Source organism: Salvia splendens, chromosome 8, assembly GCF_004379255.2.
Source record: "Salvia splendens isolate huo1 chromosome 8, SspV2, whole genome shotgun sequence".
Taxonomy (NCBI): Eukaryota; Viridiplantae; Streptophyta; class Magnoliopsida; order Lamiales; family Lamiaceae; genus Salvia; species Salvia splendens.
Window position 1 is genome coordinate 33,443,264 of NC_056039.1, and position 23,676 is coordinate 33,466,939.

Genomic DNA, 23,676 nt, shown 5'->3' on the forward strand with positions numbered 1-23,676 from the left:
TTAAATGGGCCTAGCCCAGCCCAAGCATTATTGATATAAGAGTAAGACTCAAGCCCAGTTCTAAACATGAGTGTATATAATTTCTTTTTTTAATATGATAAACTAATTATGAATCGTCGTTCATACCAGAAAAATATTTTCAGAATCTGGAATTAGTAGGAAAAATCATAGTACTATTTTTTTTAATATGACATATTTTTTGCATGTTCATAATAAAGAATACTACTGGTGTTTATTTATTTTTGAGCAAGAAATACTACCTCCGTCCCCCAAATATTGTCCCACTTTGACCTGACACGAGTTTTAAGAAAAGTAATGGAAAGTGATTTGAAAAAGTTAGTTGATTGTGAGTCCTACTTTTATATATTAGTTTTATAATAAAATGTTATTAGAAATGAGTTAGTGGAATATAAGGTCTATTATAAAAATGGTAAAAAGTGTAATAAGACAAACTTTGATGGACAGACGGAAATGGAAAAATGGGACAAACTTTCAAGGACGGAGGTATAGTAAGCATTAACAGTATTTATCCAATCATTGTATTCATTCCTAAAAAGAATTAAAAGTTTGGCTAAATCAATGGAAAAATTATGATATTTAGTCAAATTGGTCTATTCTTTTTTGTAAAATTGCATCTTATAATAACAGGATGATAAGTTTATGCGATTGACTACTTCAGACATGAGATAATGACAAACGCAAAACATAAGAGTAGTAAATTTTTTATCAAAATAATTTACCCTTAAATTAATGAGTAAAGGCCAAAATTGGTCCTGAACATATAGCCATTTTACGATTTTGGTCCTAAACATTATCTTTTGGATTTTTTGGTCCTGCACATATGGACATTTGATCATTTTGGTCCTGCACATATGGAAATTTGATCATTTTGGTCCCCCGTCAACATTTTCGTTAAAAACTAACGGTCAACATTATCTTTTGGATTTTTTGGTCCTGCACATATGGATATTTGATCATTTTGGTCCTGCACATATGGAATTTTGATCATTTTGGTCCTCCGTCAACATTTTCGTTAAAAACTAACGGTCAACGGCCGATTTTTGACTAAAACAATCGGTTGGGTCGGGTCGGGTTTGGGTTACACGTTAAGAAAAAAAATAATTATTTTTTATTAATTAAAAATTATAAAACTTTAATTTTTAGTTATTTTTGTTGATTAAAAATATTATAACGACTAAAACATGATGTTATTATACGATTTAAACATGATATTACACAATAAAATAAAAAATTACCAAATTAAAATAATCATTTTTAATCAAAATAATAAAATTAAAGTATATTAATATTAAATCTATATAATAAAATTAAATAATTTAAAAATTATTTTTAATAAAATCTAAGCATAATATTTTCTTCAAATTCATGAAAAAATTAATTAAAAAATACTATACTTTAATTTTATTAATTAAAAAATATTAATTAATTTTTTAAGAATATTATGCTTAGATTTTAACGAAAATATTATGCTTAGATTTTAAGAAAATATTATTTTTTTCTTAACGTATAACTCAAACCCGACCCAAACACGACCCCGACCCAACCCATTGTTTTAGTAAAAAAATCGGCCGTTGACCGTTAGTTTTTAACGAAAATGTTGACGGAGGACCAAAATGATCAAAATTCCATATGTGCAGGACCAAAATGATCAAATGTCCATATGTGCAGGACCAAAAAATCCAAAAGATAATGTTGACCGTTAGTTTTTAACGAAAATGTTGACGGGGGACCAAAATGATCAAAATTCCATATGTGCAGGACCAAAATGATCAAATGTCCATATGTGCAGGACCAAAAAATCCAAAAGATAATGTTGACCGTTAGTTTTTAACGGAAATATTGACGGAGGACCAAAATGATCAAATGTCCATATGTGCAGGACCAAAAAATTCAAAAGATAATGTTTAGGACCAAAATCGTAAAATGACTATATGTTCAGGACCAATTTTGGCATTTACTCTAAATTAATTAATACTACTCCAAAAAATACTTTCCTTCATCGTCGTCACCAAAATCATCAATGGCGAAATTCCCAACTCTATGAAATCCCAAAACCCCTTAATAATGTCGTCGGCGCTCTCAACCCTCTTCTCTAAAACCCCAATCAAGCTCTCCGAACCTCAAATTTCCCCTCGATTTCATCACAGCGATACCCCATTCCCGCCAACATATTCACCACTAACAAAAAAGGCGAAACCTTTGAAGAAACTCCAGATTTCCCAGAGCTTCCACGGCTCATTCAAGAAATCTATTAATGGGTTTCCCCTAAATAAAAGCGGGGTTTTGGTAAAAGCTCAAAATGAAGAGACGGATTCAGATATTCGTGGAGAAAGCAGTATGCCGGAAAAATTCAAATATTTGACTAAAGAAGCTCCTGATGAACCTGCTAGATGGCCCTTGATCATTGGTAAGCTTAATTTTTGCTGTTTTTTGAGAAACTTTGTGTGTGTGTGAAAAGTATATGCATTTCTATTTGGCTTCTTGATTTTGAAGTTACTTCATGGTATATAGTACTTTATTGTTATTTTATCGGATAAATTGTCGGAAAGATCACATAATTTGATCAAATTCTTATCTCTTATGATCTTATTCAATTTCTGGTTTATTGTAGATTGTGTGTGATAGTAGTATTATAGATATATGCAATGTGGCTTTTGAAAATAGCATAGAATGTGAGGGATGTAGGCAGTTTTGTTGTGTGTGGTAAGGATGCATTATTGTCACTATAACATTTCCTTTGTGGGACTGAGGTTCTATGTAAATCGAATGAGGTAGTTAATCGAAGCAAGTCTACCACGAAAGCTGATCTTATTTTGATGATCCTATGAGAAACAACCCGATCTTCTAGTTCTAGCCCGTAGGATGATGTTTTGACTTGTCCGAGGAGATCCAAAATTAGATCAGATTTGTGGACTTATTTGAGTGCTCATTTGGCTTCATTAGAATATTTTGGGATGTTTTTAACTTCGCAAGATTTTGATTGTGTAACTGTCTTGGTTTTTGGATGCTTCAAGGATGATGCAATGCAACTCAGTTTGCATTCTGCCATGGGGAAAGACTGTTGTAATAACTATTATCCGGCGCTGAGTTTTTGTTTTACGCTTATGAAGCTCCTTGTTATAGTGTTGAAGCTTTCCCTTTGTTGCCTGGGATTCTAGTTATGCTTCTTCATCTTTGTAAATTAGAGGGCAAGGTAATTTGGGTTTCTGTCACGGGTTGTTAATCCGACTTTCGTAGTTTGAAAGGTGGAGGTTACAACATACAAGGATCTTTAAGTTCTTGGCTTCTTGCCACAAACTTCCTATTCCAATTTTGAAATAAACATCGCTTTTACAGATAGTAAATGTCTAGCCACTGACTGTGAGGTGTAAGGTCCTGCATACGGGCAAGTTTTAGAGTTTACGAGTTCCATTTTTCGATGCTTTTCTATATGCATTGTGTGAAATTGTGTTTATTCTTTGAAAGAGTGTCTAAATCACGCTGTCAGTCGTATGCATTTGTCGAGCACTAAATGTTTAGATGCTTTGTTTAAACTTCCGTTGAATATGTCTCGAATTCATCTTGCAGCTGCATTTGAATGATTTTTTGACATCGTGCACGCTATTGAATGTGTCTCGTCTTCATCTTACTGCTGCAATCGAATGATTATGACATCATGCACGCCATTGAATATGTCTCGACTTAATCTTGCTGCTGCATTTCAAAGATTTTGACATCTTTCACGCCTTTGAATATGTTTCGAATTCATCTTCTCTTAGTGCTGGCGTTCTTGCTGTACGCGTGGAGAACCGTATTGTGGGAACTTACGAACTGGAGAAAGGCTCTCGGGGCTCTAACTTGGTTCTTGGGTTATATCTCGACACTGGCATTGGCCTTCGTATCCCATTTCGCCGGAGATCCCCTCACCTCCACGATTCGCCTAGCGGAGACAGCGTTCTACAGTATCCGATCCTTCTGCTCCGGTGTAGTTGCATATGCTCCGATCCCTGATCTGACACTTATCATCACACTGACATCCGCTGTCCTCGCCGTTGCTGAGACCGCCTCCCCAGACTCCGTGAACAGCCAGCTGTATCTGCTCACGCTGGCCGGCCTGATTGGTTTCGCTGCTGTCAGAAGCTACATCACCGAGCTCGTCTTCTGGACGCTACTCATGGGTGTGTTCTGTTTCGCTAGGTTCGTGAAGAGGAGGGATTATGTGTCGTCCGCTTTGCCCCTTGCCGCGGTTCTCGCTGCTGTAGGGGAGCCGTGGGTGAGGATCGCCGCGATGGGCTCCCACTTGGCCTTGGCTGTCTTCCACCACGCCCGGAACTTGGGCGACGACGCGCGCACCTGGGCAATAGAAAGGGTACCGATTCCACTGTTGCTCGCTGCGTTGGCGATAGGCGTTCGAGTCGCTGCGAAATGGGCGGGAAACCGGCATTTGACATGGATGATTGTTTAGGTCACCATAAGACTACTTGTACTGTAACATGAGAACTCAAGGGACAGGTCTAATGGCTTATGGAAATTTTGAGAAAATGGAAAAAGTATTTTCGTTTTGTATCTAAATACTTTGGTTCCAAATAGGTAGTGAAATGTAATTTGAAATTTTAAATGTTTCAAAAATTGACCTTAAATAGTAAATACTCATTTCGTTCCAAGATAAATGATTCTTATTCATTTTTGAAAGGTCCAATCTATATGAGTGATTTCCCCTTTAATAAAAATCAATTATTTTAATTTTTTATTATATTTTTCTTTATTTATCTATTTTTTCATACTCCATAACTTATGGAACACGATTTTTTAAATACTTTGTTGAAACAAAACGCTTCGATTAATTTGGGATTGAAAGGACTAAGCGAATCCAGCGATTTTTCGTCAGATTATTTGTCAAATATTAAATTTTGGATCAGCTAGTGTGAATGCAGTTTTGACTATATTATTATGATATGTATAATATTTTAATAACTATAACATGAAACATACATCGATAATAAATCAAATGTATGAGACCGGCTTGCAATTGTTGACTTTGGTGATTGGCCAAAATAAACCACGTGTCGTTCAGTTGCTCTGTCAAATGCCAATATATTGCTATTGAAATAATTACTCCATTCGTCCCCAATTAGGAGTCACTCTTTGACGGGACACGAGTTTTACGGAAGTGTTGAATGTGTGGTGTAATAAATGGAGTTAGGTAGTGGAATGTGGGACATCTTTGACTTTTAGGGTATTTTTGATGTCCAAATATGGTAAGTAGGAAGAGTGACGGGATGGACCGAAATGGAAAAGAGTGACTCTTAATCGGGGACGGAGGGAGTATATAATGTCAGAAATCCACATGCAATCAGTAATGGAGATATTTTAGAATTCAAATTTCATATTATTAGTTTCTTTATTACATATATGTAAAAAAGAAAAATACTATTTCACTCTTTTCGGAATATCAAACGATGAGACTAAGAATTTAAACAAATTTGATATAGTTTGTTTGTTCCAACCAAACATCAAAATATAATCATTCTAATATCTATATGAAATAAATAAAATATTGCTCCCTCCTTTCATACTCCCTCGCAATAAAATGAAATAATTTTATTAAATAAAAAAATAATTTTAGGCCTTGAATCTTTATAGTTTGCCGCTAGCCGAACGGGGGTCTCACTGACGGGATTATATGTTTATGTTTTAGGCCTTCATTTTCGACGATAGTTGTGCATTATATGAAATGCAAATGAAATGAAGTGCAACGAGTCGAATATATAGAGTTGAAATTTAAAAAAAAATAAAAAGTAAAAAATAAAAAATTGAAAAATGCTCTCGTCCGTCGGGTGCCCGCAATAGCGGACGAGCGCAAACCCGACGGACGAGGAGTTGTCCGCCCAGCTCGTCCGCGACGCGCTCGCCGGTCGCAATAGTGGACGAGCGCGACGGACAAGCGGCTCGCTGGTCGCTCGTCCGCCGGCTCGTCCACTATTGTGGATGCTCTTAATAGAGACATTTCTTTTCAGCACGGAGTTTAAAAATAGTGTGTTAAATAGAAGGTGGAAAAAGTAAGAGAGAATGAAGTAAGAGAGATGAATAGAGAATAAAGTAAATGTGAGAATTACTTTTTATCAAAAATAGAAATGACTCAATTAACTTGGAACTTTCTAAAATAGAAAAATGACTATATTAACATGGAACGGATGGAGTATAAAATAGTCATATTTGTGAACGACATGAATTTTATGAGAAATTGATAAAGTAAAAGAAATATTGAAAAAAAGTAAGTAAAATACAAGAGAAAGAAGAAAAAATTATAAAATATAAGAGATTTTTTTTTATTTTACAAAATGAAATTAGTGTTTTAGATATATAAAAATAGCAAATGAGACTATTTCTTCATTTACCTTTAACCAAATTTACCTTTCAAGTACAATATTGAAATCTTGCTGAATTATAGGAGTACTAAAACACAGTGCTCAACAAGATAAACTGAACTAGTTGACTTAACCCCATTGATGCAACAAGCTCATTCTAAAAAAGGGGGTAAGATTGCACTTTTAAGATTGCACTTTTAAGGAGTGCACTACAAAAATCAACTTGAATTGAGGGTTCTGTCTCCATCAAGGATCTTGAGTCTTTGCATTATCCGAAGGTATAGCAAAAAAAGATGAGATTTTTCTCATATTTCAACAAGTTTCTCCAAAGCCACCCTTCTTCATCCAAGCTTTTGGTTCTCTCTTCTATCAGGTTTTTACTTAATTTCATTGATTTTATTTTTCTTGATGAGCTCATTTTCTGTTCCTAGTTTTTTGTCTTCTTCTGAATCCTTGTGATCTGTGGTCGATTCCTTTGATTTGCGTAAGAAAATGAACAATCTTGGTATGTTTATGATGAATTACATCTTGTAGGTGAAGCCCATCTCTTTAGTTTCCTTGGTCACTCTACCTTCCCATTTTAACCTAGAGATATAAAATATTTTCTTACATGACGAATTTCTATGAAATGATGATGAATTGATATGTTGGTGAAACATAAATGTGTAGAAACTTTAGTAAGAGTTGAATGAATGTAGTGTTTAACTTGATGAATTTGGAGTCTATTAGTGTTTAAGAGAGCATCCATGTGAGGGGGTGTTTGGTTTGGTGGATTAGCTGAGAATTAGTCTTACGAATGTTGTTCGGTTGGGTGGATTCGGATCGGTACTTATTCTCGAGATTAGTCTTGTGTTTTAAGATCATGGCCTTCCCTGTGACAAAATTAATCTTGGTTTGTATTAGGCTAGTTGAATCTTGAGTAATCAAACAGCCCCTTTATGTTATTCTGTTGTTTGGGGATTGTAATCTATAACAGAGGTTTCTGTTTGTTGCTGGCTGTGTACAGTGGCGGAGGCCTCGTTGTATATGCAGATCTTCCTTCGGATAAGGAGAAACCGAGCCTTGCCCTTGAGCAAGAGGAAACTCGAAAGAAACGAGTTTTGGTGCTTGGGACAGGATGGGCAGGTATTAGCTTCCTGAAAGACCTTGATATCTCGTCCTACGACGTTCAGGTGGTTTCTCCAAGAAACTACTTTGCATTCACCCCTTTGTTGCCTAGCGTCACGTGTGGAACGGTGGAGGCACGGAGCATTGTAGAGCCGGTTCGCAACATTGTGAAGAAGGTAGTTAAACTAGTTAAACGTTTGAAGGTTTATGTACGTATTGTTATTGAAAAAACTCGTTGACAAAGACAAGAATCGTGGCAGAGGAGCGGAGAGGTCAAGTTCTGGGAAGCAGAATGTCTCAAAGTTGATGCTGTGAACAAAAAGGTCATCTGTCGATCTTATGTTAATGAGAATCTACCCGGGAAGAACGAGTTCTCGTTGGAGTATGATTATTTGGTAGTAGCCGTTGGAGCACAAGTAAACACGTTTAACACGCCTGGAGTCGCGGAGAATTGCTATTTTCTGAAGGTAAACATTCTTCTTTTTGTGTATATAAGACCTTTTTGTGCTAATCATCAACGTTGTTTGTGTAGGAAGTAGAAGATGCACAAAGCATCCGCAGGGCTGTGATAGATTGTTTCGAGAAAGCTGTCCTTCCGGAGCTGACTGAGGAGGAGCGGAGGATCAACCTCCATTTCGTGATAGTAGGAGGAGGTCCGACTGGTGTGGAGTTTGCTGCCGAACTTCATGACTTTGTTCACGAGGATCTGGTGAAAATATACCCCTCGGTTAAAGATTTAGTCGCGATATCCCTCATACAATCTGGCGACCATATCCTCAACACGTAAGGCTGCGTAATCTTTGGTGGTCGTATATGCTCTTAGCCGTGGCTTAACAAATCTGATTCTTGTTCATCGTTTAGGTATGATGAGAGGATCAGCTCGTTTGCTGAGCAGAAGTTTCAACGAGATGGCATTGAGGTTTTGACAGGGCACCGCGTGTTAAGTGTCTCAGACAGACTGATTGACGTCAAAGCAAAATCCACGGGGCAGAATGTTTCTATACCTCACGGGATGGTTGTGTGGTCAACTGGAGTCGGGACAAGGCCAGTCGTAAAGGACTTCATGGAGCAAATCGGCCAGGTAGTTTCCATGTTAGCGAATGTGTTGTCGTTGTTCCATCACAACTCATTACTATTTTCACCTGCAGGGGAACCGGAAGGTTCTAGCTACGGATGAATGGCTTCGAGTGAAGGGATGTGACGACGTGTATGGTCTTGGCGACTGCACCACCGTAGATCAGAAAAAAATCATGGTAGTTAGTCAGTTTGTTAACAGTGTGTTGTTGCTTTCTCTGTTCGGTTTGAGACGTCCCATTTGTTTCAGGAGGACATTTCAGCAATATTTAAAGCTGCTGACAAAGACAACTCCGGCACCTTAACTATCGAAGAATTCAAGGATGTGATCGAAGATGTCACCATCCGGTACCCCCAAGTCGAACTATATCTGCAGAACAATCATCTATCCGACATAACAGACCTGCTAAAAGGCGCGGATGGGAACGAGAGAGAAGAAGTGGATATCGAAGAGTTCAAGCTGGCGCTAGCGAACGTGGATAAGCAAACGAAGAGCCTTCCTGCTACTGCTCAAGTAAGGTCGACGTCTCTTTGCTAGTTTCGTATATATCCTCCTTGACTAATAAGTCTAGTTTTTCGTCTTTCATCATACGTGCTAGGTTGCTGCTCAACAAGGTGCCTACCTTGCTAGGTGCTTCAACACGCGAGAGAAATGTATAGCTGAACCCGAGGGTCCTCGAAAGTTCAGAAGTGGCGGTCGCCATGAATTTCGTCCTTTCAGGTAAATGCGGTAGCAGATTTAGGCATACTTAAATTTCTTCCTGTTTTAAGCTCTCAAACGTAGATACACATCGTAACGAACGTGGTACAGTTTCTATGTTCGTTTCGATTATGTTTGTGTTTTCTTGTGCATTTATCTCCCAACACTTTCTCATGCGTTGAACATTAGGTATCGCCATTTAGGGCAGTTTGCTCCTCTCGGAGGCGAGCAGGCAGCAGCGGAGTTGCCTGGCGACTGGGTTTCAGTCGGCCATAGCACGCAATGGCTTTGGTACTCTATATATGCAAGGTCAGTTTAGTTCCCATATTAATGAAAAAAAGCAGAAAGAAAGTTATAATGCATTCTTGGGCGATCCGTTTAGGAGTTACGATTGTTTTTACGTGCAGTAAACAAGTTAGCTGGCGCACGAGGTACCTTGTAGTCGGGGACTGGACTAGGAGGTTCGTGTTTGGGAGAGACTCGAGTCGTATATGAAATGAAGGGTTTCATCTTTGATACATATATACAAGATGCTTCCTAATTTGGTTATGGAGGATGTGATTCTTTGATGCATATAAAGATGCTTCTCTTTGTAGTTTTCCATGCTTGTGTAATAAGATTTGATTGAGATTATGGAAGTAAGTTAGTTGATTATTGCAGTGTTTGTTTGTAATTGTTCTTCAAATTTAGCTCTATGTCGCATGTGGATTGGGATATAAACGTGATATATAAAAATTTGAAGAAATAACTATATTTGATCGGCGTCGTAATTCTCCACCACGCTTTACAGGGCTGTATTGATAGCGGCGTCGATCGGCCTAATGTACATCGTACTCGGCCAATCCCATTATTCCCCTCTGTAGTCCCCAATATTGACCGAAACTCTAGAGAGGGAAAGCGAGTCATCTTAGTTTCACATCTTCGAATATGAAGATGTATCACTACTTATTCTTCTACTAGTGTATCACAACTTATTCTACTACTAACTCAATTAAAGTTGTAGAATATATAGTTGGGATTAAATGGCTAAGTATTTTTTTAAATTTCAACTTTGTGAGATACAACCTAAGTAAAACGTGTTCACTGTCTCTCACAAAGTTGGAATTTTATATAATACTTAGCCAATTTGAGAATTTCGCCATAATAACATTGTTTTTTTTCCTTTTTTTTCGGGAAAGAGAAGAGACCAATTTATACCTAATCAATTCGAGTAGGAGCCGGACCAACCTCCCAAACGCGGGGTTCTTCTACGTTGAGTCCAACCCTCGAACCATCTAGGTTTACAAATATTGGTATTCCAAAAGGCTGGATTTCCCCAGAGTAAATGAGCAAGATGTGTTGAGAAAGATCATGTTCAACGGCTCTTTTATCAACGAGACCGGAGTGGATATCCGGTTATTGGACACGGCCTACTTGGGGGGGGGGGGGTGCGAGGCCGATCAAGACCTGGATGTGGTGGTGACAATGCACGTTAATTGTTTGCTCCAAATTGAAGAGCATGATCCATGATATGCAAATGTTCATGGAGGATTGGAAGAATTATAAGATGGGAGGAGGTGACAACAAATGGACTCTTCCACGCAAATGTGTTCTCAATAAAGCTAAGCTCGAAAGGATCAAGGCTCTTGTCAGCCGCGATTCGTTGGTTTTGCATGTGTATCGTCTGTGCGTGTCCTTTTTATCAAATAGTAGTAATAATTTATAAGTTCTTACTTTTCAAAATACTACGATATAGTATTAAAATGAAAAAGTTTTTTTAAAATAAGGGACTACATTCACCGACCTTTTCCACGATCGATTAATTCACCGAATCCGCCAAATTAGGGATACAAGAGCAACTGAGCAATAGGATTTAGTATTTGAGTCCAACGATCTTGAGTTTGAGCCTTAGAGTTTGTGTTAATGTGATCTTAAAAAAAGTCTCAATATATAGGGACACTATTTTCTTCCATATGCACAAATTTTCTCTTTGAAAATACTCTCTCTAGAAATTCTTTTTTTTCATTCATAAAAATAGAAACTTTCTTTTTTAGGAAATTTCTTTCTCTATAATGAGGTGGGATTCATTTTTCAATATCATTATACTTTTCTTTTTATCTTTCTTACTTTACAAAATTTTGCATTAAAAATCAGTGCCATTTTAAAAATTCTCTATTTTTAGGGGACTAGGGTAGACGTCACCACGGTTTGGGAACCGGCGGTTCACGGTTCGGAACCGCCGGTTCCGGTTCGAAAATAAATGGAACCGGAACCGGCCCGGCCAAGGATCGGCGGTTCCGGTTCCGGAACCGTGAACCGCCGGTTCACGTGAACCGCGGAACCGCCTAGGTTTGCCCGGTTCCGGGCCGGTTCATCCGGTTCGGCGGTTTTTTTTTTTTTTGCATTTTAAATTTGTAATTCAAGTAAAATATGTAGATATATTTGCATAAATAAAATTAGAATAAAGCGATGTTCAAATGCAATTTTATTGATACAAATTACAACTTTAAAATTGCAAACTACAAACAACTTTAAAATTACAAATTACAACTTTAAAATTACAACATAAAAATTAGAAATTACAACTTCAAAATTATAAATTACAAAAACTTAAAGTCTTGATTACAATTTACAAAATTACATATTCGAAACAAAGGGGAGAAAAAAGAAATTAAGGAAAAGGACTTGAGCTCAAATTAAATTTAAACTTAAATTTAAAATTTAAGTTGAAATTTAAGTTGAGATGCCTACGTATCCTCAATGCTCAAGAATGGGGCACGGCGACGACGAGTATCACTTTGATCTTGGGCAAGTCCCTTTCCCCGATCACCGCCACGACGAGATGAAGACATGATATTTATGGAAATTCAAAGTGGAGAGTAGAGAGTAGTGTGATTGTGTGAATATGATAACGTGAACAACGTCAGTAAATTATGAGCGCAAATAACGTAAACAACTTGAGAGAATGAGGATGGAGAATAGAGAAATTGAGATTGAGAGAGAAATTCTTATTAACACAAGAATGTGGTGAGTAGAAATGAAGAGGATGGGGGGTATTTATAGGGGAAAATTGTGATTAAAAAAAATCAAATTTTGAAAAATCACGGCGAAACCGCCGGTTTGCCGCCGGAACCGCCGGTTTTCGGTGGAACCGGCGGTTTTGAGGACCGTTTGAAATTTCAAATTTTGAAAAATGCGGCCGGAACCGCCGGTTTTTGCCGCCGGTTATCGCCGGAACCGGCGGTTTTTTCAGCCGAAACCGGCGGTTTCCGTCAACGGTTTCTGACCAAACCGGCGGCCGGGGGAGCGGTTTCTGAAAAGGCTAAGAAGTAGGTCTGAAAAGGTGTCGGGAACCGCCGAACAGGCGGTTCGGAACCGCCGGGTACGGTTCGCGAAATATGGGACCCGGAATTGGCCCGGCGGAACCGGCGGTTCCGGTGCCGGTTCGAACCGCCGCCGACGGTTCCGGTTCCGGTTCGGAACCGCCGGTGACGGTTCCGGGCCGGTTCGTCCGGTTCGGTTCGGATTGGTGACCTCTAGACGAGGGGTGTATTAATCAACCAAGAATTCCTCCAACCAAAAGCAAAATGAACTCATTTCAAACCTCTCGATCGTGTTCCAATGTGTAAAAAAATAATACTCCTAAATAATTTCTGACGATCTGTGTAATTTCATGTGATTGGAAATCAAATTTAGGAATCTTAGTGAAATAGTTTTCACATATTTTCATGTATTTAAGTGTAACTGTCTTATTACCTGTACTATGCACGGGCCAAATAATTTTCACTGATTACACATTCTCAATAAATTAACATAAATAAAAAATAATGAAAATGAGTATTATTTTGTGGACTTTAAATATAAAAAATGTACTACTAATAACACTATTTTAGACCATTACAAATGTAAAATTAAATAAATTGAAAATTAAAGTAAACATAGAAATGTTGGTTAGAACACTTTTGTATATTTTTCGAACAGAATAATCACACTTTTTCACAACGTCCAACGTTCAATCGCTATGAGCCACCGACAGCGAATCAACATGCTTGAAGGTGGAGTAACCAATCAACCTCCTTTCTGTCTCTTCTGTTTTCTCTTCGCCATGGTCTCGGTTGTCTGAAGCTGCCATCCAACACCGGCAATGCCATCATTGTTGCCACTTTTCATCGCAAAACCCCTTTTATGCACACCTACATATATACACACATAGATGGAAAAAAGAGAGATAACATAATGTAATCGTCTCCTCTAGGTTTCATTTTGGCCTGCCGAGAAATTCCTCCCTTTAAATCACCCATTAAAGTGAAGTTTGGAAGCTTAAATCTTGAATTATTTGTATATGTCACCTTTCTTTGTTTTTGCGGTTCGCTTTCCCTCCGATTCCTCCAAAGTTGTTGACCACTGCAACCATCCGCCTCTGCGTCATCGCCCCGAGCCGCTTACAAGTTTGCCTAGTGTAGGTGTAGCCTTTGGTACAGAAGCAAGTACTCCTAGTTCACAAAAATCACAATACATGGCATTTCAACTTTGTCATAGGAAAAAAATCACATTATGTCTATTAATTATTCCCTCCGTCCTAACTAAGTTGAGTCGTATTCCTTTTTGAGATGCCCCAACTAAGTTGGGTCATTTCCTCTTTTGACAAAAGACAAAACATCCAATCACTCTTACTTCATTCTATCACCTACATTACTCTCTATTTATTATTTCTACTTTATTTTTCTCTCCTATTTTTCAATACAATTTTTTAATCTACGCGCCCAAAAGTTTTGACTCAACTTAGTTAGAAAAAGAGGGAGTAATACTTCAATAATTCCTCCGTAAGCCAATATTGTCAATTTAAAAAAAATGTGTTGATTCTATAATGCTTTTCCAGAAAAAAAGCAAGTTCATATGTTTTGAAAAACTTCCTTATAAGCAACATTAAGAAAAATATTAATTGTCCATGACAACACAGATTTTTCACATATAACCCAACATGAGCAAGTAATTAACCTTGACTTTTATTAATAGTGTTATCGTATACAACACAAGATATTAAGGACATCCTAAAAATAAAAAATAATCATAGCTCATGCATAAACATATGTCAAGATAACAAAATCAGAAATCATAATGTGAGTGACTAAAAGTAAAAGTTATCAACAAATAAGTTTTACTATGTAGTTGGAAAACCCAAAAGCTGTACAAACCCCACCATACAAATCAATGTTACCATCGCCCTACTCCTCATACCTCCAATCTGAAATAAAAACCAGTTTATTGTGTCTGAAATCAAGAATTATTAGCTAATGGCAGTTGAGATTTCGAATAAGGGCCAAATGCACCAGATTTGAGCAAGATGATTGCTAAAATCAAATCAAATAGTATAGATACATAAGCATATCAAATACAATCAGGAAACACAAAACACATTTGTGCACAATCATATATAAAAGCACACCCTGTGGGAAGATTGTCAGTGTAACTTATGAGCATCTTAGCTAGCTACCGCCCTCCGAATCTAGACCAGCGTGCATCTCCACCATCATGGCATCAGCAACCTAGCGGAGCTTGGCGATGGAAGTTCCGCAACTCCCTCAGAATGGCCTCCGACTTAGCCCACTTGTGGGAGCTCCTTATCTGCCCTCTTGTCCCGTACAGAAAACACAGGCTCCACAGCACTGTCAGCCACACCACAGCAGGCGGGTTGCTTCCTCTGTTGTCGCCAGCGAGTTCTTCACGATTTATCATGACCAATCTGCTCCATAATTTTTTTTCCAACCGTTACCTACAATCAATTCACGATTAATATCAGCAAATAAAACCATTGATTGACAGTTAAACCAATTTAAACCAAATTAATACCCCATCAATACCAATTATACAAAAATTAACCCCTTCTACACTACACAACGGTCTATACTCAGCAGATTCTTGCAATCTATAAAGAATTTATCCCAAATTTCACATTTCACAATTAAAAAAAATGTCTAGAGTAAGAAAAGGAGAGAGTGCAGAGGAAGGAGCACGACACTTCCTATATCAGTCTGAATCATGTTCAAGGTAGATTACATTCCAAATTTATCTCTTTATATCTCCAATCTCTTACAATCAAGCTCATATGATTTTGGTAGAAATCAAGATAACCACAGTCAAAAGAGTTCTCCACTTTTTTTCAACGGAGGTAAAAGTTCTCTAATTTCAAATTCTGAGCATGAGCATGTTAAAATATGTAACTCATGGGAAACTCCACACAACTAACAATACCATCTAAATCTTCCAAACTAAAGTTTCAAATCAATAACCAAATGTTTGAATTTTCAAAAGTCGAACTTTAAGCAAGATTTTAAAATAAAATGCTTAGCTTTCGTGGGTGGGACTGTCGCCGAGCAGCCGCACGACGACGCTGACAGTAACAAGCCGCGGTGACCCACGCAATGACGGTGTGGCACCGGAGTCCGCGAGGCAGCGGCAAAGCGCCATCAATGGAGGCGGTCCTGCGTGCAGCCTCTGGACGGAGAAAGTAAGGAGAGCGGAGGAGGCGAGGTCTCGAGGCAGACGAACTGCAACGGCGGATAATTTTTGAGGGTGAGGGAGAGAGGTTTGGTTTTATTAAGTGTTCATTTTCATAAATAATTCTACCAAACTTTTCTGGTAAGCCGACTCTTTTTGGGAAGAGCAAACACATGGAGAGCACGGAGGGAGAGACCATTTTTGCTCTATGACAGCAGATTTGCAGTCAATCCATTTCTCGAGTCAATCCATTTCTCGAGATGATGAATATTTTACTCCTAATTAGTGGACTCTTGTTTTCGCGCCCAAACTGCTTTTAGTGGCATTTCTGTTAATATCTCCATCCACTTTATATAGTTATAGGTTATATACATATTTAAGAACAGTTTGGTTAAGATACCAGTAGTTCAAGTAATAATATAACATATTACCAGCAAATCCTCAAATTCGGTCAATTTATAGTCAGTTTCAATATACTCCTAAATTTGACATTTTTTCAATTGTCTCGTAAATTCAGATTTGGGAGAAATTCAGTATGATGCGACAAAACAAAAATATTGTATATAATCAATATGAAGAGTTCGGGCCAATATCAGCCATTTTATAAAGTTTCGTTATTGATGTAAGTATGTAATCTATATGATTTATCAAATTCCAGCCGATATCGAACTATAATTAATTTTCCCTTTTATTTTCTAGCATTTTATGATGCAACCTATATGATTTATCATTTTGAGTAGTACTTTAAATCTCATCACATTTTTAGTCATCGATCACAATCTATAATATTCTCCCCGTCCACAAAAAAATAGTCTTATTTGTTGACGACACGAGTTTTTAATGAGAAAATTGATAAAGTAAGAAAGAATAAAGAAAAAAAATAGATATAGTAGGAAAGGGAGAGAGAAAAAATTAGAATGAGATTGAGAAGGTAAAAAAGTAGGTAAAGTATAAAAAGACGAAGTTTTTATTTTTGAAATAAGAGTACTTTTCGTAGACACCAAAAATGACAAACTAGACTATTTTTCATTAACGTATTGAGTATATATCTTTTCCAATGCCGTGTAATTGAATTTACTTTAATGTCACATAATTATAACAAGAATTTAAAATAATTAGATTAATATAATATGAAAAAGAATATTGAGATCCCAAATTACGCATTGCTGAGGCTGACAGTAAGGCATGGACCTATTCTCCAGCAGTTATTACTTATTAGAGAAGCACTGGTTCTATAATCAATATCGGAAATAATTACTAATAAATTAATTTCCTTTTTTGCTTCAAAACCTTCCCTTTCACCCACCCACACACAAAAATTATAAATATTCTTAGATTCTGTATAAAGAGAAATTTATATATATAGTGATTATAAATATGTATAACAGTTGAAAAAGTATAGAACATTAAACATAGGGTTTTGTTCTTGTTTTCCAAGAAAGTCATATTACAATGAGTGGCTACAGATTTTACCAGAAAGCTTCAGAGGCTTATTACAGCCGCCGCAATCTGTATAATTTGCTTGTAATTACTTCTGTCAGGTTTGTTTTTCTTTTTATGTTTGTTTTTTTAATGATTTTTTATAGAGTTTGTTCATTCCGGTTGGTTATATGTTCATAGACTATTTAGATTTGTGAAGGAGGATGTTTAGTTTTACAGATAACAGTCATTAATTTTTTGTAACTGCCGCATGTACTATATAACATTGTTTTTCCTTTCTTATTTTAATGAAACATATAGCAATTTTGACCATCGCCAAATAACAAAAATGACATGTTAAATACACGGATGAGTAAATTGAGAAAAAATGAAGTACATGATTTATTTAAAACTAAAACTTTACAAGACTGACTAGAATATAACCAAATTTTGTTTATGTTTGATGTTGGGATGCTGGTTGTTTCCATTGTTTCTGGTTTTAATTAATAATTAATTCGATTATCTCATATATATGTATATATGCCAAATAGATTTGAAAAGTAATTGAAGAAATAGGGTACTCCCTAAATTAAGTATGGCAAATATAGTTTGTAAGTTGAGACATAGAATTAAAGTTAAATTGCCGGAAAAAAACTATGAAGTTTAAGAATGAGGCATAAAACCAAAGAATTGGGACTTATTTGAAATTTTTAGTACTAATATTGTGAGTTAAATGAATATGTCCATTCATAAAGAAATGACGCCATTTCTTTGAAAAGCAATAACAATATGTTATGCACAGACAGCTTGATTTTTTTTGTAGAATTTGACCAAACTTCATAGATTTTTCGGCAATTAGCCCTAGATTAGTTAGAGACATTATGAAAATACATCGACATTCCAATATATGCATTGTGATATTGTTGAAATAGGTACAAAAAATAATGTTGTCAAAATTTGATGTAAACTTCTCTTTTTACTTATATGAAGAATGCTTGTGCAGTGGTGGAGGGCTATTGGCATTCGCAAACAATAATCCTGCGAGAACTGCGTATGCCGACGCCGCTGGAGGGGCCCACATCAGGAGGAAGAAGGTGGTGGTGCTGGGAACTGGTTGGGCTGGCACAAGCTTTCTCAAAAGCTTGAAAGATCCTTCTCTTGATGTTGAGATTGTCTCTCCAAGAAACTACTTCGCCTTCACTCCTTTGCTGCCGAGTGTCACCAATGGCACCGTGGAAGCTCGCAGCATTGTCGAGCCAATCCGCAACATCGTCAGAAAGGTGAGTGTAGCATCCTGCGTGAAAGAAAAACGTAAGCTCGAATTCGTATTTTGGTTGTAACAAACATGAGATGATGAATCTGCTATTTGTATGTGGTTGCAGAAAAAGTTTGATGTTCAGTTCAGGGAAGCTGAATGCTACAAAATCGATACGAAAAACAAGAAGGTGCATTGCAAATCTACACAGCAGAACAATGTAGGAGGGAGTGAAGAGTTCACAGTGGATTATGATTACCTAGTGATAGCTATGGGAGCTCGTTCCAACACGTTTAACACCCCTGGTGTTGTTGAGCATACGCACTTTCTAAAGGTAATGTGTATATCAAGATTGTCTAGACGTCCTATTTGTTTAACGGGATGTATTTTATTATCTCCTCAATGCATACAAAATGTAAACATTCTGCAGGAGATAGAAGATGCACAGAAGATAAGGAAAACGGTTATAGACTGTTTTGAGAAGGCAAGCTTACCGAACATAAGTGAAGAGGAGAGGAAGCGGATTCTGCATTTTGTGGTGGTCGGAGGAGGCCCAACGGGAGTGGAGTTTGCTGCTGAGCTTCACGACTTTGTCACTGAGGATTTGGCAAAGCTATACCCGGATCTCAAGAACTACGTTACAATCACTCTTCTCGAGGCTGGAGACCACATTCTGAACATGTGAGGAGGCTTCAAATTCAAACAAGTACTATAAACTTATGCAATGATTTGTGTTCTTAAAATGATTTTTTCTTGATTGCTTGTAGGTTTGACAAAAGGATTACACAATTTGCTGAAGATAAATTCAGGAGAGATGGACTTGACTTGAAAGTTGGCTCGATGGTTACAAAGGTGACGGACAAAGAGATATGCACCAAAGAGAGAGCTACAGGGAAAAATGTGTCTATACCATATGGGATGGTTGTCTGGTCGACTGGTATTGGAACTAGGCCTGTTGTGATGGATTTCATGAAGCAGATTGGACAGGTTCGTCGTGCTCTATGTCATCAAGTTATATCTGCAGCAGAAGGAATTCATGCAGCTTTCATTTAATACTCCCTCCGTCCCGCACTACTCGCACTTATTTCCTTTTTGGGCGTCCCAAGTTACTTGCACTCTTTCCATTTTTAGTAAAAAATTTCACCTACAGCCGTCATTTTTGACTTTCCTATACACTCATTCCTTAATCTCCGAGCCGAAAAGGAAATGAGCGAGTAGCCCGGGACGGAGGGAGTATTAATTACCAACTAATGTCTCTTGAAAACAGACCAACAGGAGAGTGTTAGCAACTGATGAATGGCTAAGGGTGGAAGGATGTGAAGACATCTATGCTCTAGGTGATTGTGCCACTATTGATCAACGCAAAGTCATGGTATGTCATTTTTCCAACAATTCAGCAATCTATGAATCTTTACTGCGATCTGATGTAATAAATGGGTTGGCAAATTACCAGGAAGACATTGCAGCCATCTTCAGCAAGGCTGACAAGAAAAACACAGGTAAACTCAAGGCTGACGACTTCAACGAGGTGATCAACGACATAACTGAAAGGTATCCCCAAGTGGTAATCCATTTGAAGAAGCAGCAGGTTAAGAACTTCCTTCAACTTCTCAAGAATGCTCAAGGTGAAGATGAATTGGACATCGAAAAATTCAAGCTAGCACTCTCTGCAGTGGATGCGCAGATGAAAAATCTTCCTGCAACAGCACAGGTTAAAAGAGATGGACTAATTTTGCGTATAAATGGTGTCCATCTCTTGTAAAGAACTTGACAAATAAAAGGTTTCCTTATTGTAGGTCGCTGCTCAACAAGGTTCTTATCTTGCTGATTGTTTCAACCGGATGGATGATTGCGAGAAGAATCCTGAAGGCCCGTTGAGGTTCCGGGGATCAGGAAGGCATCGCTTCAAGGCATTCAGGTAGATCTAGGAACATAGGTTCATATTTAGTGCCAACATCGTACTAAAGAAAATGAATGCATCATTCAGAAAACAGACTGTTTAACCATAGGATCTTGCTACACTGGGGATCACTTACCTTGTGGTGAATGTATAATTGCAAGGTACAAACATCTAGGGCAGTTCGCCCCGTTGGGTGGAGAACAAACTGCAGCTCAACTCCCTGGCGACTGGGTTTCGATAGGTCACAGCACCCAATGGCTCTGGTACTCAGTCTATGCCAGGTAACAATCTGCACAAGCACATACAAAAAGATTGGAAAACAATCTATACCACATTGTGTCTACTCACCTTCACGTGTGCGTTGCTCCTTATATCTGTGTCTGCAGCAAGCTAGTCAGCTGGCGCACAAGAGCGCTGGTGATCACAGACTGGGCAAGGCGTTTCATATTCGGAAGAGACTCAAGTAAAATATGAAATGAGCTTGAGCTCTATGCATTCAGAGATGAGGAAGATACAACCATGTCTTTAGCTTCGAGATTCTGCTACAGAAACTTTTTTGCTTATACATTTCTACAGAGATTTATTAATGATATCTAATAAGAACCATAGTGTGTTGGCCATAGAGATCTAAGTATACTCCAGTTTTGTTCCTATTAGTTCCATGGCCATAGAGAACTAAATATACTCCAGTTTTGTTCCAATTAATTTCATGAAGTGAGAGTTTCCCAAATTCCCAGGTCGTATGAAGGAGTGGGTCTAATTTCTTACGTTACCATACATCTTTTTCGGGTGAAAAATCCTAAGTTATCACACTTCTGCAGCTTGAATGACTTTGAAGTGAGAAAATATGCAAACTGAACTATACAAGTTATAAAACATCTAAAAGCAAAACATAATCAAGTAGCAAGTAACGATAAATTCTATTAAGCAAAAACAAATATTCACAGGTTAGCTCCACAAAAGTGATGCTATCTATTAAATGAACTCAAACAAACAAAAGCAAATATTCACAGGTTAGCTCCACAAAAGTGATGCTATCTATTAAATGAACTCAAACAAAGGCTACACAAGCTGCAGTACTGTATAATTTCTGTATTCTAAGTCTACAACAAGCAATATGGGATTTATCCTGAAATGATAAACATGAGCAGACTGCAAAATTCAGTGTTGGTATTGTTGATCTAATCTTCAAAGCAACGAGTGTGATCCAGAGAAATTCCCAGCATTATATTGTTTCTGGAAAAGCATGCAAGGTGTGAAGTCCTTGAATGCGTTTCTAGAAAAGTGTGTATGATGTAAAATCCATGAATCCCATAATCTCAGAGACCCTTGAATAAGAACTGCATCACAAATAGAGCCAGACGTGACAAAGCCATTCATATTTTGCCTGAGTACTTCCCTTCATGAACTTGGCTCTGCTGCAGATTATTCTCAAGGGTCAAACTCAACCAGAGAAAATAAAAGCATCATTGGTTTGCCCAACCTGCCCAATTACAGAGAAAAATAATTTTAGTGTGACAGTCGATATCTTCTTATTGCTGAATAAAATTTGCTCAGCCCTTATAAGAGGAGCATAAACCGAAACCATATATTCTAAAAAATATCATCATTCATTACATTACCTGAGGATGTTCTCCATGGATGCAGAATGATGAGGCATTAGCAGGAAACCACGATAGACTAAAAGTGCTCGACTCAAATCATTTGTTCTATATCAGGATCCTCTTGGAACAGCAGAACCTCGGATGAGAACATTCATCTCATTCGACAATTTTAATGCCAACTCCATCTTTCCCATCTTCTTTAGACTAAATATCAGTGCATGGTATATAGGAATTGAAGGACGGATTTGCCTAGATTTTATCTCCTCGAATATTTTCAGCGCTTCCTCAATGTTCCCGGATCTACCTAAGCTCTCGATCAAAGCTTTAAAAGTCATAAGATCTGGTTGAATTCCTCTCTCAGTCATTTCCCTGAAATGCACAATGCACAAATCTAACCTTCCCATCTTGCGCAAACTGTTTAATATAGTATTATACGTGAAAATATCTGGAGCAAGACCAATTTCTCTCATAGAAGCAAATACACGCAGCATGTCATCAACTCGCCCCAAACGACCAAAGATTGCCAAAACTGTATTGTATGTAACCAAGTCTGGTCTACATCTCGAACTCTTCATGTCTTCAAATACTAACATGGCACCATCAGGATGCCCACATTTACCCAACGCATAAATAAACCTATTCAAAACTATATCCATCCTCGGTAAATCCATTTCATGTACTTCCCTGATAAAATCCAATAACAAATCACGACTATTTTGCTTTCGAAAACCTCTAGCAACAACAAGATACGAATCCAATCCCACGGAACCACATGAAACGAGAAGATCCTTGAAAACATGAGAGAGCATATCAATATCATTTTTACCCTCTGCAACTTCTAGAATGTAATTGTACACACTAGGGCCAATAAAAATATGCTTATCGCGTAGAATTCGTGGTATCCTAGCTGTAACAGTGAAATTTCCAGCTGCACATAGCTTCCTTATATAACCTACACAAAGTTCTTCCCTAGAAGAAGAAGAGGAAGAGTCCTCCCCAGCAGCAAGTATTCGATTCAGGATCTCTTCAGTTGTTTCTTCAGGGGAAATTTGAGTCGATAACGATACCCGATTTCCTACTGAATTACTCAAACCAGATGATGAAGAAACCCTAGATACTCTAATTAGGATATGTTTACTAACGCTTTTCACCAAAAACACGGCCATTAATCCAGACTCAACCAGCAAAAAAATACTTCAGCTAAATCGATGGGCAGAAATCGATATCGTGATTATTCAGAAATTGGAAGGATTGGAACCTAATAATGGCGGCATTCCCTTCGCCGGCGCTGTGCGCAGCTGGAGAGTATGGAGACGGGGGAACGGCATCGTTTTCGAATTCCCGTTGTTAGGAGGCGACTGGATAAACTGTTCCTTTTGGTAAAGTCGCACTCTCATAATTGCCGGTGCCGATTTCCATTTGCCCGGTGGCGCCGACGTGGTGGCTGCGGCGGCGATAAAATGGCAGGGTTTAAGTTTATTTTCTTCTTTTTATTTAAATGGGGTTTAAGATTGTTTTAGAAATTATATTTTAATTTATGGAAGTTGGTGTAGCTCACTTATTAGCTAGACTATTCTTCTTTTAAATCAATAAGTATGGAGTATTTAATTTTCTAGTGACTAACAAATAATGTGTTTGTCTATTATTTAAAGTTGTGATATGAATATCGTGGATGTCAATTGGGCCAACCCTCTCGGGTTGTCGGGCCATTCGGGTACGGGCTATTCGGATTATGATTTTTTCGGATTACAAAAGTTCAACCCTAACCCTTC

At 37.7% G+C, this 23,676-nt stretch overlaps 4 protein-coding genes across 4 annotated transcripts; 3 read left to right on the forward strand and 1 right to left on the reverse strand.

Annotated features, from left to right (window-relative positions):
* The first annotated feature begins 2,017 nt into the window (after nt 1-2,017).
* LOC121742969 lies at nt 2,018-4,572 on the forward strand. The gene is made up of 2 exons (XM_042136121.1): nt 2,018-2,428; nt 3,780-4,572. The coding sequence occupies exons 1-2, from the start codon at nt 2,062-2,064 to the stop codon at nt 4,463-4,465; spliced, it is 1,053 nt and encodes a 350-aa protein (XP_041992055.1). The 5' UTR covers nt 2,018-2,061; the 3' UTR covers nt 4,466-4,572.
* A 1,919-nt stretch (nt 4,573-6,491) lies between these two features.
* LOC121745495 (external alternative NAD(P)H-ubiquinone oxidoreductase B1, mitochondrial-like) lies at nt 6,492-9,903 on the forward strand. Its single transcript, XM_042139429.1, has 10 exons — nt 6,492-6,741; nt 7,375-7,651; nt 7,736-7,942; nt 8,008-8,258; nt 8,337-8,556; nt 8,624-8,728; nt 8,800-9,063; nt 9,149-9,270; nt 9,439-9,558; nt 9,657-9,903. The coding sequence occupies exons 1-10, from the start codon at nt 6,662-6,664 to the stop codon at nt 9,742-9,744; spliced, it is 1,734 nt and encodes a 577-aa protein (XP_041995363.1). The 5' UTR covers nt 6,492-6,661; the 3' UTR covers nt 9,745-9,903.
* A 7,234-nt stretch (nt 9,904-17,137) lies between these two features.
* Nucleotides 17,138-21,043, forward strand: LOC121745301 (external alternative NAD(P)H-ubiquinone oxidoreductase B4, mitochondrial-like). Its single transcript, XM_042139146.1, has 10 exons — nt 17,138-17,267; nt 18,149-18,425; nt 18,528-18,734; nt 18,831-19,081; nt 19,168-19,387; nt 19,668-19,772; nt 19,854-20,111; nt 20,197-20,318; nt 20,462-20,581; nt 20,687-21,043. The coding sequence occupies exons 1-10, from the start codon at nt 17,179-17,181 to the stop codon at nt 20,772-20,774; spliced, it is 1,737 nt and encodes a 578-aa protein (XP_041995080.1). The 5' UTR covers nt 17,138-17,178; the 3' UTR covers nt 20,775-21,043.
* A 158-nt stretch (nt 21,044-21,201) lies between these two features.
* LOC121745302 (pentatricopeptide repeat-containing protein At1g11900-like) lies at nt 21,202-23,402 on the reverse strand. The gene is made up of 2 exons (XM_042139147.1): nt 21,923-23,402; nt 21,202-21,783 (listed from the first exon to the last, which is right to left on the reverse strand). Exon 1 carries the CDS (start codon nt 23,068-23,070, stop codon nt 22,015-22,017), a length of 1,056 nt encoding a protein of 351 aa, XP_041995081.1. The 5' UTR covers nt 23,071-23,402; the 3' UTR covers nt 21,202-21,783; nt 21,923-22,014.
* Between the last annotated feature and the right edge of the window lie 274 nt (nt 23,403-23,676).

Excerpts from the sequence above, each read along its gene's own strand:
- LOC121745302 (XM_042139147.1), bottom strand. The coding sequence starts at position 23,070 with ATGGCCGTGTTTTTGGTGAAAAGCGTTAGTAAACATATCCTAATTAGA.
- LOC121745301 (XM_042139146.1), top strand. The coding sequence starts at position 17,179 with ATGAGTGGCTACAGATTTTACCAGAAAGCTTCAGAGGCTTATTACAGC. Across the intron at positions 17,268-18,148 it reads CTTGTAATTACTTCTGTCAG|TGGTGGAGGGCTATTGGCAT; the intron begins GTTTGTTTTTCT and ends ATGCTTGTGCAG. Across the intron at positions 20,319-20,461 it reads CATCGCTTCAAGGCATTCAG|GTACAAACATCTAGGGCAGT; the intron begins GTAGATCTAGGA and ends TATAATTGCAAG.
- LOC121745495 (XM_042139429.1), top strand. The coding sequence starts at position 6,662 with ATGAGATTTTTCTCATATTTCAACAAGTTTCTCCAAAGCCACCCTTCT. Across the intron at positions 8,259-8,336 it reads GGCGACCATATCCTCAACAC|GTATGATGAGAGGATCAGCT; the intron begins GTAAGGCTGCGT and ends TTCATCGTTTAG. Across the intron at positions 9,559-9,656 it reads TGGTACTCTATATATGCAAG|TAAACAAGTTAGCTGGCGCA; the intron begins GTCAGTTTAGTT and ends TTTTACGTGCAG.
- LOC121742969 (XM_042136121.1), top strand. The coding sequence starts at position 2,062 with ATGAAATCCCAAAACCCCTTAATAATGTCGTCGGCGCTCTCAACCCTC. Across the intron at positions 2,429-3,779 it reads TAGATGGCCCTTGATCATTG|TGCTGGCGTTCTTGCTGTAC; the intron begins GTAAGCTTAATT and ends ATCTTCTCTTAG.